This window comes from Trichechus manatus, unplaced genomic scaffold (assembly GCF_000243295.1).
Source record: "Trichechus manatus latirostris isolate Lorelei unplaced genomic scaffold, TriManLat1.0 scaffold00004, whole genome shotgun sequence".
Lineage (NCBI taxonomy): Eukaryota > Metazoa > Chordata > Mammalia > Sirenia > Trichechidae > Trichechus > Trichechus manatus.
Window position 1 is genome coordinate 25,646,967 of NW_004443940.1, and position 18,997 is coordinate 25,665,963.

At 42.8% G+C, this 18,997-nt stretch overlaps 1 protein-coding gene across 1 annotated transcript in view; it reads left to right on the forward strand.

The window, feature by feature from the left end:
• Nucleotides 1-18,997, forward strand: part of UXS1 (UDP-glucuronate decarboxylase 1) — a 111,293-nt gene that overhangs the window by 65,950 nt on the left and 26,346 nt on the right. The window contains exons 8-9 of the mRNA XM_012555736.2: nt 4,355-4,414; nt 7,189-7,310. Of these exons, the coding sequence (XP_012411190.1) occupies nt 4,355-4,414; nt 7,189-7,310 (182 nt within the window). The remainder of the gene's footprint in view (nt 1-4,354; nt 4,415-7,188; nt 7,311-18,997) is intronic.

Below are 18,997 nucleotides of genomic sequence, written 5' to 3' on the forward strand. Positions count from 1 at the left end.
TGCCTATCCATGAGCATGGTATGTTTTTCCATTTATGTAGATCCCTTTGGGTTTCATGCAGTAGTGTTTTGTAGTTTTCTTTGTATAGATCTTTTACATCCCTGGTCAGATTTATTCCTAGGTATTTTATCTTTTTAGGGGCTATTGAAAATGGTAACAGGCGTCTATTTTTGTGTTTTTGAATTTATATTTATATATAGTACATGAAATTCACCGTTTAGTCAAATCCTCCTTAGCAAATGAGTTTTTCCACATAAGTGAATTTTTCAGCCAAGTGCAACTTGCTCCTTCAAGCACCAAAACATTTTTAATTAAACCCATTTTGGATGGAAATATTCCTAAAATGAGACAATCCCTTTAAAGTATTTAAGCATAGACCCTGGCACATAGCACTCAATAAATATTAATTATTATTGTTTTATTAATAAAATATATTGGCATTTTCTTCCCTGCCTTAGGAATCAGAGTAAATAGAGTATAATTTAGCTTTTCTTGATGACCAGAGATCATCACAAACATTAATTATTTTAATTGAGCAATGAGTACGGAAATGTCTTGAGATTTACTGGGGACTTTGGGTTATTGAAGGAACCCTGGTGGCACAGTGGTTGAGAGCTCAGGCTGCTAACCAGAAGGCTGGCAGTTCAAATCCACCAGGTGTTCCTTGGAAATCCTGTGGGGCATTTCTACTCTGTCTTGTAGATGAGTCTGAATCGACTTGATGGCAATGATTTTTTTTGGAATCAGAAGTACAGGGTAAAAGTGTAAGTTTCCAAAAGGGAGGAGGCACCAGTGAAATGCTAGTAGAGCTCAAGGAGAAAGTGGCTCTTGAGCTAGGGCTTGCACCATGAATGAGATTTGGACGTGGAGGCCTTGTAAGAATGGTAAAGGGCCTTCCAGGAAAGACATGGACAAAAGCAGAGAGTAGAAGATGGCTTGGCCAAAAAGAGACCTGAATGGGTCTTTGTTTTCTAAACTGAGAAGAGCAGAGGCTAGCCATTTTTGCTTTTGAGACAAGATGGACTGAACTTTGCCTGACTTTCCTCGTATGGCCCTTCTTTGTGGCTTCACCACGTCCCCAGTCCCGTGCTTGGCATCTTCGATCTGATGAAACCCCTTTGTCCAATCTCAGCATAAACACCTGGTCACTACAGCAACACAGTGTAGCTCCCCTGACTTCACCTTGGGACTGTCGCCTCTGTGAATCCTGCCGAAGTCAGGCCACCAAATAGTGCAGCCTTGGTCTTGGTTTTAAAGTCTTCAAGCTCACTTGCTCTTGAAGTACAGCATGTAGCATATGTGAGTGCACCAAAGTTTAGAGAAAAATAACAGGCTTTTAGAAAGACTTGGATGGTGGGAATATAAAATGGTACAGCTACTCTGGAAAACAGTTTGGCAGTTTCTTAAAGTAAAAATACAACTACCATATGATCCAGTAATTGCACTGTTGGGTGTTTATACCAGAAAAGTGAAAACCTAAGTTCACACAAAAACGTGTAAAGAATGTTCATAGCAGCTTTATTCGTAATAGCCAAAAAGGGAAAACAACTGAAGTGCCGTATAACAGGTGAATGATTGAATGAAGTGTTGTGCATCCATACAGTGGAATACTAACCAAAATCCAAACCCGTTGCCATCGAGTCAATTCCGACTCATAGCAACCCTACAGGACAGAGTAGAATTGCCCCATAGGATTTCCAAGGAGCAGCTGGTGGATTTGAACTGCTGACTTTTTGGTTAGCAGACAAGCTCTTAATGACTGTGCCATCAGGGCTCCCAGTGGAATACTACTCAACGATTAAGAGTCAGGAAGGATTGATACATGAAGCAGCGTGGATGAATCTCAGGGGAGTTACATGAAGTCAAAAAATCCAGTCCCAAAAGGTTACATACTGTTTGATTCCATTCCTGAAATGATAAAATTATAGAAATAGAGAACAATTTGTGCTTGCCAGGGGTTAAGAAGACAGGAGGGAGGGAGGTGGGTGTGGCTGTAAAAGGAGAACCTGAGGTATCCGTGTGGCGGTGGAATGCTCTATCTTGCCTGTATCACTGTCAGTATCCTGTCTGTGATACTGTGCCAGAGTTTTGCGAGGTTTTACTGTTGGGGAAAGCTGGGTAAAGGTCTAAAGGATCTCTGTATTACTTTTTTTAATTGTGATAATAATATACACAGTGAAACCTGTGAGACCCGGAACTCAATGGGACTGCCTTGTTTTTCAAGGTCTCGAAGGTTTTCCAACTTTGACAGAGTGCAGTCTTACCACTTTTCTATCACTCATTCTAGTGGAAAATATTTGAGTTTTCCTTTTCTGACAGGAAGCCTGGTGGCGCAGTGGTTAAGAGCTCATCTGCTAAACAAAAGATTGGCAGTTCGAATCCACCAGCCGCTTCTGGGAAACCCTATGGGGCAGTTCTACTCTGTCCTGTAGGGTCACTATGAGTTGGAATTGACTGGATGGCAACAGGTTTGGTTTGGTTTGTCTGACAGGTTTCCGCCTTACACAGGTTGCGGCTTTTGCAGGTTTTATTATATAACACATTTGCCAATTTAACATCTTTTACACGTATAGTTCAGTGGTTGTATTACTGCTTACAACTGCATTTGAGTCTGCAATTATCTCACCTTGAAAAGTTTAATAAAAAAAGAAAAAGACCAGCAGATTTCTTCCTTTTGAAGCTACCACCGTTGTTCCCACTCAATAATACAGTACCGTGGTCCACCTCCCAGATGTTTGTGGGCCGAAATTGGAATCTTTGTGTTGGTGGCCTGTGAATCTCATCTTATATTGCATCCTTTGAGCATTTTTCTGCCACAAGCAAATTATGGGGTTTGCACAGTTTATCTTCCGATCCCTACCTTTTCGGCAGCTCTGTTCTCTTTTCCTTTATGCACCTCTTCGTGGCTCTCTGCTTCCATCCCCGAGATGTGCATTTACGCTCTTACCCTTGGTACCCTCTTGCTAGGACCCTTCAGTACCACCTGGCCTCCCCAGAAGTGCCCACAGGTTATGTACGCATGCCTCATCTCTCCTCCTAGAACACTTCATGGGCAAACATTGGACTTCCACCCTGTGGGCAGTTTGATGCAGGGGAGGTGTGAGACACAGCCACCCTTCTCCTCTAATGGTGCTCAGTGCACAAGAGGCCGTATGATGGAACACATTTGGGAAACATGAGGTTAGGCAAAGGGAAATGAGTTTCTTTTGTGCAGGGCGTCACAGAGCCTTTGATGAATTGCTGTGTACTGGGGCTCTGTTTAAGAGAGTGTTTGGAATGCTTGCCATACTTATTTAACCACCAGTTTAAAAAAGATTGATATTGTTGGAAGCTAGTCCATTTGTAAGGCCCCTGGGCGGCGCAAACAGGTAAGTGCTCAGCTGCTAACCAAAAGGCTGGTGGTTCAAACCCACCTGGAGGTGCCTCGGAAGAAAGACCTGCAGATCTGCTTCTGAAAGGATGCATACAGCCATAAAAGCCCTGTGAAGGAGTTCTGCTCCACACACGTGGTGTCACCATGAGTTGGAATTGACAACAACTGGTTTTGTTTTGTTTCGTTTTAGTTCACTGTAAGTGTGAGTGGAACCCTGGTGGCACAGTGGTTAAGAGCTACAGTGAGCTACGGCTGCTAACCAAAAGGTCGGCAGTTTGAATCCACCAGCTGCTCCTTGGAAGCCCTGTGGGGCAGTTCTGCTCTGTCCTGTAGGGTCACTATGAGTCAGAATCGACTCGACAGCAACAGGTTAAGTGTGAGTGTAAATGTAGGAAAGGGGGTCAGAGCAGGATTGAGGAAAGGTGAGAAGTTGCCTTGGAGAAAATGTTGTTTAAATGAACCTCGAAGGAAGCAGATAAAGAGGTGGGAGGATGGGGGGCATGGCGTTGCCCAGATGAGGAGGCACCTGAGCTCGGTTAGAAGTTGCGAGGGGCTGTGTTCAGGAAGTGAGGGAATAGTAGCAGTTAAGGTGAGAAGGTCCTTGCCTTCTGCCTACCAGTGTGAAGTTACCTAATAAAATACTGAATGATGGGTGATATTTGGAGACAAAGGAGTCTTTATGAATCTCCTAAGTCACGCCTTATCAAACCATCAGATTTTGCATTTGTGCAAAGTTGACCCTGCTGACAGCTCCAAGTCTCCAATGAACTATTGTCCTGAGGATTCATTTGTGTTTTTCTTACTGTTTTTGTTTTCCTTTTGGTTTCAAAGCAGATGCAGTAAGAGTGGCTCACTGAAGAGGCATGGATAGTCAGATGCCTTTAATACTAAAAAATCCCTTAGACTGGCCACAAAAATGGGCACGCGCAGGTGTGTTTTCCTGAAACTCACAGCTTCTCGTCGTATGTTTGCTTTCCGTAGGGCTGGCAAAACGAGTCGGGGCGCGTCTTCTCCTGGCCTCCACCTCCGAGGTGTACGGAGGTGAGTGAGGGGCTCCCACCTGGGGTGGTCGCTCCGGCTGCGTTTGACTGTTTTCACCCTGCCTCAGGTAATAAGGAGTAAAAGATGATTCCAGAACTCCTTTCTCAGTTAGCCGAGCCTGTACTTCCTGGTCCCGTGGACGGCAGCCTGTACTTCTTAGTCCCGTGAACAGCAGCAAAGAAGCCTTTTTTCTAACCATCTCCTCCTTTGAGTGGATGAACTTTTTTTTTTAACTGCTGAAGCACACCCTAGGAATGTTGTGTCATGTAACCTTGCAAATTAAGGACCCACCATCCATGAATCCACAAAAGTGGATTTACCATTCTGCTGTGAAAGTACCCCAGAAATGATTTCCTTTTTAAAAGCTGTTTAGCTGGCGTATGTTATTCTTCAGTGGAAACAGTGCATGTTGCACGTCTGACCTACCAAGAACTTGCAGTTGGTGAAGACATGTGCATTGGTAGCCTGAAGTGGTTTGTAATGATTTCTGGAAGAATCGTAAATGGGGTGTGCCAGAAAAGTGAACCAGTTTTCCCAACCCGGAGCACTCTCAGATCCCCTCCTCAGACTGACCAGTGATACAGTTTTGCACTTAGAGGGAGCGAGTATTAGGAGAGGTGACAAGAGCTGCCCTTTGAATTCATGTGAATTTCCCTGCAAACCTAAAACCAGTATGAGAGCAGTGTTTCGCAGAGCTGCTTGGTTGATGCAGCGGAAGCCAGGGTGACGTGATGTAATTCTTCTACTTCATATTATCATTGTGGACAGAAGAAATAAGGAAGTAAATGGGTAAAGTCTGAGGAGATCCTTTGTTTTTTTAAGTGAGGGAACCAAATGAAAGAAATACTCTGCTAAATGCAGTTATATCTTGGTAATTCCCATGAAAAGGTAGAGCATCCTCCACTTCTCCTTTGTAGTCTCTGGAAGTTAAGAGGAAAGGGTCTGCCTTACCCCATGTTTACTCAGTTGTTTTCGGAACAGGCAGTTGAGTGGACTCTTGCATTTCACCCTCCCTGTTCATCCTGTATCATGGTTTGTTCAACAAAGGATTCTCAGATTTCACTTTCTGTGACATCGGCTGGTTCCCTTCTGGTTTCTCTGACTGGCTTAATATATCACAAAAGGGAGAGTGTTGATATAATGCAAAGGGCTGAGTCTTAAAATATCTAAAATATGAAGGTACTCATGTTACATGTCCCAAAGGACACAGTGATATCTCTTCCACATACCCTTTTTCGCCCATCCACCTGATTTATTATCTGCCTGTTATCTGCCTAGCTTGTTTTCTTTAGGGTTGTTAAATCAGTATGGTGTAATCCCCCTTGCTTTAGTCTGATGTTTGATAAGTGAGCTAAACAAGTTTTGTGGAGTGCTTGTTTCGTGTGTTAGCCTCGCAAAATGCTGAAAACAGGAGACTGATTGGAAATCAGTTTTGACTCTAAATCGTTGCTTTTATAAAATAACAGTGATTCTGTGAGGGAACTTTCTCATGAACATTGGTATCCTGGACATTTCAGTTGAGACAGGACCGGTCAGGGGGCACATTGGGTGTACCCACTTCCTCTTCCTCATCCTTTGCCTCATCTGTGACCACCTTTGCTCTCAGGGGTCAAGCTTGCCCAGCCCTTGTCAGAAATCCCCAGGAAAAGGTCTGATACCAATCATCTTACATCTGAGTGAATTTAAGTCATTTGTCTTCTTCCCTCAGGGAGTATTTGCCTTAAGCATTTTCTCCCATTGTGCAGTGAAAAAATGTGTTCCTGCTTAAGAATTCTAAACCACAGCAGCACATAGAGAGTCTCATTCTCTGCCATGCTTCTAAAATTCCGCCGAGGCTCACTCCAAACACACGTGGCAGGACTATGTGTGTATTCATTCCACGTTCCTGTCCCACGTCTCCATTTCACACATGAGCCGAAAGTCAAACTTCAGGTACAAGAGCACGAATTGATAGATTTGTGTCTTGTTTTTCTAGATTTCTTGGCAAAGATGTATACATTTTACAGCATGGTGATATTCAGAATGTATATAAAATTCCTGGTGCACCAGATAAGTTAGGTATTAATTCACATTCCAAAAATATACCTGTGTTAAAAAAAAGAATTTGTTACAAGGTTTCTTTAGTCTGTTCCTGTGGTACATTTTAAAGCTCTGAGGTTTGATTTTACACACCAGAAAAACAGGAATTAGGAAATATAAAGTAAGCAGTAAAGCAACAAGCTTCCAGTTGCCCTTGGACGACTCTGTCCCTCTGCCCACACTAGACCCGGCCTTCTGTGGTTCTCACATTTATTTTGGTGATGGCATATTTGAAAGTCATGGTGTTTGATTTTCTTTTTTTAGTTTTCCGTTAATTGAAAATACATGTTTTACTATGTTTATGTATTTTATAAATACAAACTTTATAAACCATATAGCTCTTCACGTAGAATATATGTGATTATAGTTGGCATAAACAGTCTGAAAGTTAAGCAGAATTTATGGGAGAGAGTGAAGACTTCAGATTGAAAGCCTTTGATCTTTCAATGAATTTTTTTCCCTGTGAAATAGACAACTACTGTTCTTACTTAATATCAGTGTTAAAAACACCATGTCCCACTGGTACTTAGAGACTTAGGTTTCTCTTGAGGTTACCTCTTTAATGTACATGTCTCCATTTGTAAATGCTTACCTTGGTCTTTTCAGAGCTCCCTTTTGCATCATAAATCTGCATTGTTCATCAGCTTGTAAGAAAGAAAGATGAAAACAAAGTCCCATTTTTCCCCTATCCATAGATCCTGAAGTCCACCCTCAAAGTGAGGATTACTGGGGCCACGTGAATCCAATAGGACCCAGAGCCTGTTACGATGAAGGCAAGCGTGTTGCAGAGACCATGTGCTATGCCTATATGAAGCAGGTACTTAAACAGCTTCTGGGGGGCTTGTGGTTTATACACGCAGAGCACGTGTTCCTGGGCTGGATGGCGTTGATGTTTTTTTAGTAGCATCAAATATGAATCAACTATAAAGGAATTAGATGCTGTGGTTAATTTTGCCAGGAGGGGGGTGTTAGGGAAGCCCAGTTTTCACTGTTATGAATTAATGGTGTTATCAACAGTTTTTTCCATATGTCTCTTTTCTTTGTCAAGTTGACTTCCTAGGGATAATTCTTTAGGTTTCGAGTACTGTTTTAAGGTTGTGAACTGTATGCTTCTTTAATGCCAAATTGCCCACCTCCAGTTAACAAGTTCGTCTGTTTTCTTACATCAGTGGGTTTTTTTTTTTAGCTTTCCTTCTGTTAATCTTCTGATAGGTATAAAATGAATTCACTGTTGCGTTAATTTGTGTCTCCTTAGGCACTGCGTTACTGCTATGTATTTGCAGTTACTTCCTGCTTTGTGAATCATGGTTGCCTGCCCCATGGGTAGTATCGTGTTTCAGGTTTGCTCACTCACATGCTGTTGTAGAAAGAGCCTGCAGACCTAGGAGGCCGAGGATCTGGGTTCTAATACTGCCTCTGCCGCCTTGTGAGCTCACAGAAGTGACCTCACTGTTGGTCGCTCAGTCCTCGTCTCTCACGAGGAGCTCTAACGTGGAGTTCATACCTCCGAGGGCTGGGAAGGAGCAGGTGAGATGGTGCAGTCAAGTGATGGATCAGCCTTCCTTCATCCATCTTCTCAGTGACTTCACCTTCATTGTGTTTGGGTCAGTACATTTATATCCTCACTTTACGGAAGTAAGCCACGTGTCCCCTTCACTAAAGTGAGAAACATGTAGGTTAATGAGCGTGGACACGGAATGTTGTTGTGGGATGGCCTGTTGGCAGATGCTGGGGGCTGGCACGTGCTCTTGCGGAAGTGAAGATGAGTGGGTGTCTGTCCCCCTGAGCAGTGTTTCTCAGCCCTGGGTCCAGACTGCAAGTGAGCTCAGAAGAGGTAGATAGCTGTTGACTTTGTGAATGGCGAGGGCAGCTGCTTGGTGTCCAGCTCTGAGTTGTTTATGGCTGTCTTCCGTTGCGTGTCCACCTCAGAACCTGAAGGAGCCAGCAGTGTTCAGCCCACGCAGAAGGCCGAGCAGTCCTGTTCCTGGCATTTCCCATTCAGACTGTTATGCCTTTCATTTCCATAGTACAGAAGGTAATAAGGCAGCATTGGATCAAGCACATGTGGCCTCTTTTTTTTTTTCCTTTTCTGAAGAAGGTTGTCAAGGGGCTTGCTTTCTTGTCATATTTTTAATGAAACACCAACATTAAAGCCGGTCTTTGAACTGGTTCGTTCTGGTTCGAACCCATGCTGAGAATTTGCGTTTCTAACAAGTTCCCTGCTGAGAATTTGCATTTTCACCCCAGATATACTGAATCGGTCTATGGTTTAACGAGATCCCCAGGTGATTCCTATGTATAACTTCCTGGGACCTTGTTAGAAATGCAGATTCTCAGCAGGGGTTGGAACCTGAATGAACCAGCTCGAAGCCCTGCATTAAAGATCTATAAAATAACCCTGTGGTGATGTAAGTATTTCAGGCCTTCTCCTTTATTTCCTGGCCAGAAGCAAAACTAATACTAGGCTACGTTGGAAATTGGGCTTCATTCTTATGTACTTCTTAGTGTCAGCTTTACCTTGGTCAAGTTGGGCTGGCTTCACCCTTTGGTATTGCCTTACCATAACCAAAACTAACAAGTGTCTACTGTCTAGAAAATGATTCCCCCTCTCTCTGCCTCTCAGCCCCGGTAACCATCAAAGAATGTTGCTTTCTGTATGTATACCTGTTCTTCTGTTTTTATAATAGTGAGATCATGCAGTACTTTTTGTTTTATTTATTTATTTTTACTGTACTTTAGATGAAAAGTTCACAGCTCAAGTTAATTTCTCATTCAAAAATCTATACACATATTGTTTTTTGACATTGGTTGCAGTCCCCACAATGTGACAGCACACTCCGCCTTTCCACCTCGGGTTCCCTGTGTCCATTCGTCCAGTTCCTGACCCTTCCTGCCTTCTCGTCTTGCTTTTGGACAGGAGCTGCCCATTTGGTCTTGTATATTTGATTGAACTAAGAAGCATGTTCCTCACGTGTGTTACTGTTTGTTTTATAGGCCTTTGAGTCTTTGTCTGAAAAGTGGACTTCAGGAATGTTTTTAGTTCTAGGTTAGCAGAGTGTCTGGGGGCCATAGTTTTGGGACTTCCTGCAGTCTCTGTCAGACCAGTAAGTCTGGTCTTTTTATGTGAATTTAAATTCTGTTCTACATTTTTCTTCTGCTCTGTCTGGGACTCTCTGTTATGATCCCTGTCAGAGCAGTCATTGGTGGTAGCCGGGCACCATCTATCTAGTTCTTCTGGCCTTAGGCTAATGGAGTCTCTGGTTCATGTGGTCCTTTAGTCCTTTGGGCTAATATTTTCCTTATATCTTTGGTTTTCTTCATTCTTCTTTGCTCCCGATGGGATGGGATCAATAGATATATCTTAGATGGGTGCTCGCAAGCTTTTAAGACCCCAGACGCTACTCACCAAAGTGGGATGTAGAACATTTTCTTTATGAACTATGTTATACCAGTTGACCTAGCTATCCCCCGAGACTATGGTCCCCAGCCCCAGCCCCAGCTACTTGGTCCCTCAGAGTGTTTGGATGTGTCTAGGAAGCTTCCATGGTTTTGCTTTGGTCCAGTTGTGCTGACTTCCCCAATATTGTGAGTTGTCCTTCCCTCCACTGAAGCTGACACTTGTCTGCTATCTAGTTAGTGATTTCCTCTCCCCCCCTCCCCACCCTCATAACCATTGAAGAATACTTTCTTCTATGTGTAAACCTTTTCTTGAATTCTTATAACAGTGGTCTCATACACTATTTGTCCTTTTGTTACTAACTTATTTCACTCAGCACAGTGTCCTCCAGATTCATCCATGATATACTATATTTTGAGAACTCATCATTATTCTTTATTGCTGTGTAGTATTCCATTGTGTGTATGTACCATGGTTTGTTTATCCATTCATCTGTTGACAGGCAGCTAGGTTGTTTCCATCTTTTTTCTGTTGTGAATAATGCTGCAGTGAACATAGGTGTGCATGTATCTGTTCATGTTGGTAGTTTTAGTTCTCTAGGGTACGTACCTGGGCCAAGTCCATTATTGCCTTGCCAAAGTGCTCAGCTGCTATCTGAAAGGTCGGCAGTTCAAACCCACCAGCCACCTATGGGAGAAAGATGTGGCAGTCTGCTTCTGTAAAGATTACAGCCTTGGGAACCCTATGGGGCAGTTCTACTCTGTCTTACAGGGTCTCAGTCTCGCTGTGAGTAGGAATTGACTAGATGGCATTGGGTTTGTTTATTGTTTTAAGTTCTAAGAGTCTTCTGGAAAGGGTACAGGATGAGCTTCCCACCTTCTGTGCCTTCTTTATGTTATACAAGTATTGTGCTCTCTTCCATGGAGAGCCATGGGGTCCTAGACTCTGGCCCCAGCTGGGCCCTAAAACTTGAACCTGCTCACTTGCTCTCTCTTTTGTCTGGATCAGTGCCAAGGAGGGGGTAGAATGTGGGTGCCTGTCCTCTGCCCAGGGTTACAGATCCCAGGTGTTGACAGAGGTTTTAGTTTCTGCTATGGCAAGATGCTTTGCCAGGTTGTAGGGAGACAAAAAAAAAATGAATAAGCAGAGGAAGAAAAACTGTTACTCCTGATCCCATCCAGAGATAATGATAAGGGGAAAAATTAAAATGAAATAAAATAGAAACCACCATGTTAAGATAGTGAAGGATGAAAACATTTAAGACACGAAGGTGATTCTTTCATTCAGCATTTTATATTAGCTGCCAGCAAGGATGGGTCAGGGCACCTACTGACCACATCGGGTTGGCCCTCTGGGTAGCGCCTGGCCTGGGGCATACCATTGGCCCTCTTTAGGCCTTGGACTACAAATCGATGGACACAGAAGAAACAGGATGGAAATAACGAGAATACTGACACACTGTGAAAAGTGTAACCAATGTCACAGAACAGTTGGTATAAAAATGATTAAATAGGAACCTGATTTGCTGTGTAAAACTTTCTCCTAAAACACAATTAAAATATTTTTTAAAGAAAACAAACTTCGCTGGCATGCCACGATAAATATTTGTGTTCATGAGTATTTTAAAAAAAAGAAAGAGTGTTGGCCCAATTGTTAATATTAAAGCAAGATTGTTTAGGAAGATTGCGAAGCAAATACATACCGGTTTCCAAAGCAATTTCACATGTTTTCTTTGAATTCCTGTAATGTAGACAAAATGGATATTATCGTCCCCATTTTAAAGATTAGGATCTTACATCTTAAAACACTTAAGTGACTTCGCTGGAAATGGAGCGGTATTGAGTGACAGAACCGAGACTAGAGTCCTCCAGGTATTCCAGCCTCCTGACCTTCTGTGACCTTTTCTCTCTGCCATCACCCATAATGCATTTGAACTTCTTAGCACCTTTAAGAATCTTGCTTCAGCAAAGCAAGCTCTACATTCTGTATGGTTATCTTAGTTGTCTAGTGCTGCTATAACATAAATACCACAAGTGGATGGCTTTAACAAACAAATTTATTCCCTCACAGTTTAGGTGGCTAGAAGTCCAAATTCACGGCACCAGCCGTAGGGGAAGGCTTTCTTTCTCTGTCAGCTCAAGGGGAAAGTTCTTGTCTCTTTTCAGCATCAGTGGGCCCTGCGTTCCTTGGAGATCTCCATGGGTCTTGGCATAAGTCTTCCCCAGGATCTAGGAAGTTCTCAGAGCAGGGCACTGCGTCCAAAGGATGCACTCTGCTCCCGGCTCTGCTTGTTTGATGTTAATGAGGTCCCTTATCCCAGGTAGGGAGCAGACCTCATCCAGATGCGTTTATGAGAGGCCACAGAAGAATTAAGTGGTTCAGCCTTGAGGTCCTCCTGAGCCTATTGCTTTAGCCTTTCCCGTAACTGGGGGTGTGCATGTACTTCTCTGGAGGCATGAGGAAGATTATGGGAGCATCACAGAGCATTGGTCTGCTGTATCTGGGAGCACTTCCTTAGAGGCTTCTGTGACATACTTGTTTCTTCCATGCCGTGCAGACAAATATGCCCCATGGCTCCTTCAGGATAAGCTGGAGGCAAAGTGGTGAATGGGATGGCTCTCTCTGGGGCTCTCAGGCCCTTTCTCTGATGAGCACACCCCCTCCCTGTGCAGTGCGTCTCTGTTTCTCCTCTAGCACTTTCCGTCAGTGAAAACGGGGATCACACTGTGGTGTTCAGTGGCTTGATCGAATACTCTCCAATGAATGATTACATTTGAAAAGAGAAATTTAGAGGCAGAATCTGTTTACTCCTGGTAACATTTCTGTCTGTGGGAGATACTTAGCTGAGGGAGCAATTCCCTGTCCCTCCACCAGACCTCTTGGGTCACTGTTTGCCAGTAAGCCCAGGCCTGCCATTCATTGGCCCAGTGTCTCAGGACATGCCTACCCAGCCCCTCACCCCTGTCATGGCTGCTACAAATGAGAAAAGGAGGCATTCCGATGCCAGCTTACCCATCTTGGGTTGTACGTTATTGCAGTCTGGTCACTGTTTCAAAAGGCCAGTTATTAAATTGCCTTCAGAAAGTGCAGTTCTATCCCCTGCAGTCCTAGTTGCCTGATGGAAATGCTTCTGAGTTGCTCCCCATGTGGTCACCATTACTTTGAGATAAATTAGTTATCAGTGAGTAAGGACAGAGTTCAGGGGCAGATACCTGCTTCAGAACCATCACTGGGAGATACGTAATAATGATGACAGTTTTCAAAGCAATTTCACACTATTTTCTTTGAATTCCTGTGATGTAAGCAGTTAGGGTATTTTTGTCCCCATTTTAAAGATGAGGATTTTAAGTCTTAGAAAACCTAAGTGACTTCCCCAGAAACAGAGCTCTTGTGATGACGGAGGTGAGACTAGAACCTTCCAGGTACTCCAGTGTCTACTCCAGTGCACTGCCCACTAATGCCACGAGTGTCCTAGCTCATGGGGTAGTTAATTTTGTGTGGCTGTATCTACTCTCCCTATTTGGAGTACTCAGTATCCATCCTTTCTTTAAATTCTGTTTAATTTTTGCTGATTTAGCCCAGACTTGCAGATATTGTCCTTGTCGTCATTGATAAAAACTTCCTGATGTTTAGAGTCATATGTAAATGACTCATGGTTCACCACAAGGGACAAAACCACGGAACACGGAAGTGAAAACCAGTCATTATTAAGAATAATTCAGCAGTTCGTTTTCTGAATTACTGCCTTGTGTATTCACCCATGATGGGAAACTCATATACACCAGAATGGTCGTCTGCAGGGATCTGTCATTCACAGACGGGGCTCTGAATGTGAGTCAGGAGTTTCATTGACGGGTTTACTCGTTGGCCATTCAGAGGAGAATTCTCTCTTACATGAGACATCTTGCTGTGGTTGGCACTGCCTGGGTTTTAATCCTGGCTCTGCCCTTCCTGGGAAGCACAGTTGGGGTCGGACAGTGGACTTTCCTCAAGTCTGAAATGGGGAATAATTATAATTATACCTTCCTCTAAGATGTGGGCCATGGAGGAGCCGCCACCGTAAGCACCTCATGTCCGTGTATCCTGGCGGTCTACCTTCCCACCTCAGGACCCTCTGTGAGGATTCGAGGTGCTGAGTGTCTCGTGCCCAACATACTGTACATGATGAGCAGGGGTAGCTATTGTTTCAAGGTAAAGGATTTCTTGACAATAAGTAAAAAGAGACAGATCAGCACACAAATCCAGAAGTTGCTTACACACGAGAGGAGAAAACAAAACAGAACAAAAAAAAACAAACCTGTTGTCCAAGTCAATTCCGACTCATAGCGACCCTACAGGACACAGTAGAATTGCCCCATAGGGTTTCCAAGGAGCAGCTGGTGGATTTGAACTGCTGACCTTCTGGTTGGCAAAGTCTTAGTTTTAGTGACCTTTGGGTTTATATGTATTTCTCCTAAAAGAGTGTAGACTTAGTCTGTAGCTAATCTTGCTGGCATAAACGGGGCTTGAGTTCTTGGAGAAGTGTCGCTGCTCTTGCAGCCGCTGCACCTGTCTGAAGGACCTGTCCGATTTTGCCTGACAGTGATGGATACAAACTGAAAAATAAAAACAAAAGCAACTCGTTTAGGTGTCGGCTAGTTAATGTCTGCAGAACTCGGCTTTTAGTGAGGCTGTGTTCTGGGACGTTGTTTCTGAGGAAAGAGAAGGTCACAAGGATAAAAGTATTTGCTTCCTCGCAAACTTTGTGTTGCCCAATGAACATTCCCCCTAGCCGGCGTGCTGGTTTGATTATTGTAGATTTACTGAGATGTTCCTGATCTCTTCCTAGAGTAAAGCTGTATTCATCCACTTATTCTTTCCTCATCTTATCAATAAAATGCAAGTGGACATTTTGAGTTATTCTATTTGAGATCAATATCTTTAGTCTCCCTCCTCCCCCCTTTAGATATTCTCTGCATATTAGTTCAGTAGAGAAAGGAGCAGATTTATTCCTGGACTTAGAATTAATAGCTCATATCTTAGTCCTCAGAAAGCATTATACTGTATTGCTGGGAGAAGTTAGCTAAATACAGCACTCTGGTTTCAGAAAGGGAACTGTCCACTAGATCCATGCTTCTCAGCCTTTTTCATATCACAGCGCACATAGAGACTGCTTGTTTTGTCTAGCACATGGGAGAAATAGATGACACTGCTTGTGGCCGGAGGTGGCCGGCTGGGTGGCTCCAGCCCCTGTGAGAGCCAGTGTGGGTCCTTGGGACATTTGCACCTCATTCCCTTTAACTCACTGTAAACTTGTTGCCATGGAGTCGATTCTGACTCATAGCGACCCTATAGAACAGAGTAGAACTGCCCTCAAGGGTTTCCAAGGCTGTAATCTTTACGGAAACAGACTGCCACATCTTTCCCCCATGGAGTGGCTGGTGGGTTCGAACCACCTACCTTTCGGTGAGCAGTCAAGCACTTAACCACTGCACCACCAGGACATCTCTTAACTCAGTATCCAGAAACCAAACCTGTTTGCCATCGAGTCGATTCTGACTCATAGCAACCCTATAGGACAGAGTAGAATTGCCCTGTAAAGTTTCCAAGGAGCGACTGGTGGATTCTAACAGACGACCTTTTGGTTAGCAGCCAAGCTCTTAACCACTACGCCACCAGGGCGCCTAACTCACCATACTGGTTGAGAAATACTGTGCTAAATAAGCCCCATTAGCTAAGGAATATCTATTAGGTTCCTAGAACTTGCCAGATCTAAGGTGGTAGAATTAGAAAAGAAAACAATAACTGCTTTGACTAGTAATGACAACAATCCAAAAAATCAAAGCCTTCAAATTATTTAATTATTAATTTTACAGACTGCTTTTCATGGATAAGAAAGTTAAACGTTTTTTATCTCAAATTCTGAATTGGGGGAATTTTGCTGTGCACATGCGTGTTTTATATGTTTTACCCATTACCCTGTCAACGATGGGAAGTGAGGACGAGTTGGTGGTCAGGGCTTTGTTGGATTTAGTTAGATATTTTCAGTCTCTACTGAGAGAACCGCAAGTTGCTGTTGACTGAACTCCGACTCATGGCGACCCCACGTGTGTCGGCATAGAACTGTGCTCCATAGGGTTTTCAGTAGCTGACTTTTTTGACTGAACAGATGATTTTATTACTACCATCTTTACCAAGAGATACAGGCCTCTCAGGAGCGAATAATACATATCAAAGCTACAAAATTATAGATGCCAAGAGTTCAAATATATACCAAATTATAAGAAAAAGTCAACTTACCAATGTTTTTCAGTAAAGCAGCCCTATTTACCATCCTTTGAGTTTTAGTTGGTTTGTGTCTAAGCTGTGTCTCTTGAGGCAGCATATAAACAGATCGTGTTTTTTATCCATTCTGCCACTGTCTGTCTCTTTATTGGTGCATTTAGTCCATTTACATTCAGTGTAATTATTAATAGGTATGAGTTTAGTGCTGTCATTTTGATGTGTTTTTTTGTGTGTGTGTTTTCAGTTTCTTTGTTCCACTTAATTTTCTGTGCTGAGTCGTTTTTCTTCATGTATTTTCTTTTCATCTTTTTTATTGTTGTTGATTTTGTGTTTGCTGAATCTTTATGTTTTTCTTGCTTTTTATTTTTAATTGTGCTTCAAGTGAAAGTTTACAGTTCAAGTCAGTTTCTCATACAAAAATTTACATACACATTGCTATATGACCCTAGCTGCTCTCCCTATAATGTGACAGCACATCCCTCCTTCCCACCCTGAATTTCCCGTGTCCATTCAGCCAGCTCCTGCCCCTTTTTGCCTTCTCATCTTGCCTCTGGACAGAGAACTGCCCATTTAGTCTCATGTACTACTTGAATTAAGAAGCAGTCTCTTCGCGAGTATCATTTTATGTCCCATAGTCCAGTCTAATCTTTGTCTGAAGAGTTGGCTTCGGGAATGGTTTCAGTTCTGGGGAGAGTCTGGGGGCCATGTCTTCCAGGTTCCCTCTGGTCTCAATCAGACCATTCAGTCTGGTCTTTGTACTAGAATTTGAGTTCTGCACCCCACTTTTCTCCTGCTCCGTCAGGGACTCTCTGTTGTGTTCCCTGTCAGGGCAGTCATTGGTGGTAGCTGGGCACCGTCTAGTTCTTCTGGTCTCAGGCTGATGGAGTCTCTGGTTTATGTGGCGCTTTCTGTCTCTTGTGCTAATATTTTCCTTTATCTTTGGTGTTCTTCATTCTCCTTTGCTCCAGGTGGGTTGGGACAAACAGGTGTATCTTAGATGGCGGCTCGCTAGCTTTTAAGACCCCAGATGCCACTCACCAAAGTGGGATGCAGAATATTTTCTTAATAAACTTTGATGTGCCAGTTGACCTAGATGTCCCCTGAAATCATGGTCCCCAGCTCCCAGCCCCTGCTACTCTGTTCCTCAAAGTGTTTGGTTGTATTCAGGAAACTTAGCTTTTGGTTTAGTCTAGTTGTGTTGACTTCCCCTGTATTGTATGTTGTCCTTCCCTTCACCTAAGATAATTCTTATCTATCGTCTACTTAGTGAGTTCTTATAATAATGGTCTCATACAATATTTGCCCTTTTGCGACTAATTTCACTCAGCATAATGCCTTCCAGATTCATCTATGTTACGAGATGTATTGCAGATTCATCGTTGTTCTTTATCATTGCGTAGTATTCCATTGTGTGAGTGTACCATAATTTGTTTATCCATTTGTCTGTTGATGGGCACCTAGGTTGTTTCCATCTTTTTGCTATTGAGAACAGTGCTGCAAGGAACATGGGTATGCATATATCTATTCGTATGATGGCTCTTATTTCTCTAGGATATGTTCCAAGGAGGGGGATTGCTGGATTGTATGGTACTTCCATTTCTAGCTTTTTAAGGAAGCGCCAAATTGATTTCCGAAGTGGTTGTACTATTTTACATTCCCACCAGCAGTGTATAAGTGTTCCAGTCTCTCCACAACCTCTCCAACATTTATTATTTTGTGTTTTTTGGATTAATGCTAGTCTTGTTGGGGTGAGATGGTATCTCATTATAGTTTTGATTTGCATTTCTCTAATGGCAAATAATTGTGAGCATTTCCTCATGTATCTGGTAGCCACCTCAGTGTCTTCTTTGGTGAAGTGCCTGTTCGTATCCTTTGCCCATTTTTTAATTGGGTTATTTGTCTTTTTATTGTTGAGGTTTTGCAATATCTTGTAGATTTTAGAGATTAGACGCTGATTGGCATTGTCATAGCCAAACATTTTTTCCCAGTCTCTAGGTTGTCTTTTTACTCCTTTGGTGAAGTCTTTTGATGAGCATAAGTGTTTGATTTTTAGGAGCTCCCAGTTATCTAGTTCTCTCCTGGTGTTTGTGTGTTGTTACTTATGGTTCGTATTGTGTTTATGCCGTGATATTAGGGCTCCAAGCGTTATCCCTATTTTTTCTTCCATGCTCTTTAGATCTAGATTTTATATTTAGGTCTTTGATCCATTTTGAGTTAGTTTTTGTGCATGGTGTGAGGTATGGATCTTGTTTCAGTTTTTTGCAGATGGATATCCAGTTACGCCGGCACCATTTGTTAAAGAGACTGTCTTTTTCCCAGTCAACAGACTTTGGGCCTTTGTCAAATACCAGCTGTTCATAAGTGGATGAATTTACATCTGGATTCTCAATTCTGTTCCATTGGACTAGGTATCTGTTGTTTTACCACTACCAGGCTGTTTTGACTACCATGGTGGTATAATAGGTTCTAAATAGGTTCTCCCACTTTGTTCTTCAGTAATGCTTTACTTATCTGGGACCTCCTCCCTTTCCATATGAAGTTGGTGATTTGTTTCTCCATCTCATTAAAAAATGCCATTGGAATTTGGATCAGGATTGTATTGTATCTGTGGATCGCTTTGTGTAGAATTAACATTTTTACAATGTTGAGTTTTCCTGTCCATGAGCAAGGTATGTTTTTCCACTTGTGTAGGTCTCTCTTGTTTTTTTGCAGTAGTGTCTTGTAGTTTTCTTTGTATAGGTCTTTTATGTCTCTGGTTAGATGTATTCCTAAATATTTTATCTTCTTGGGGGCTATTGTAAATGGTTTTGATTTGGTGATCTCCTCTTCGAAGTTCTCTTTGT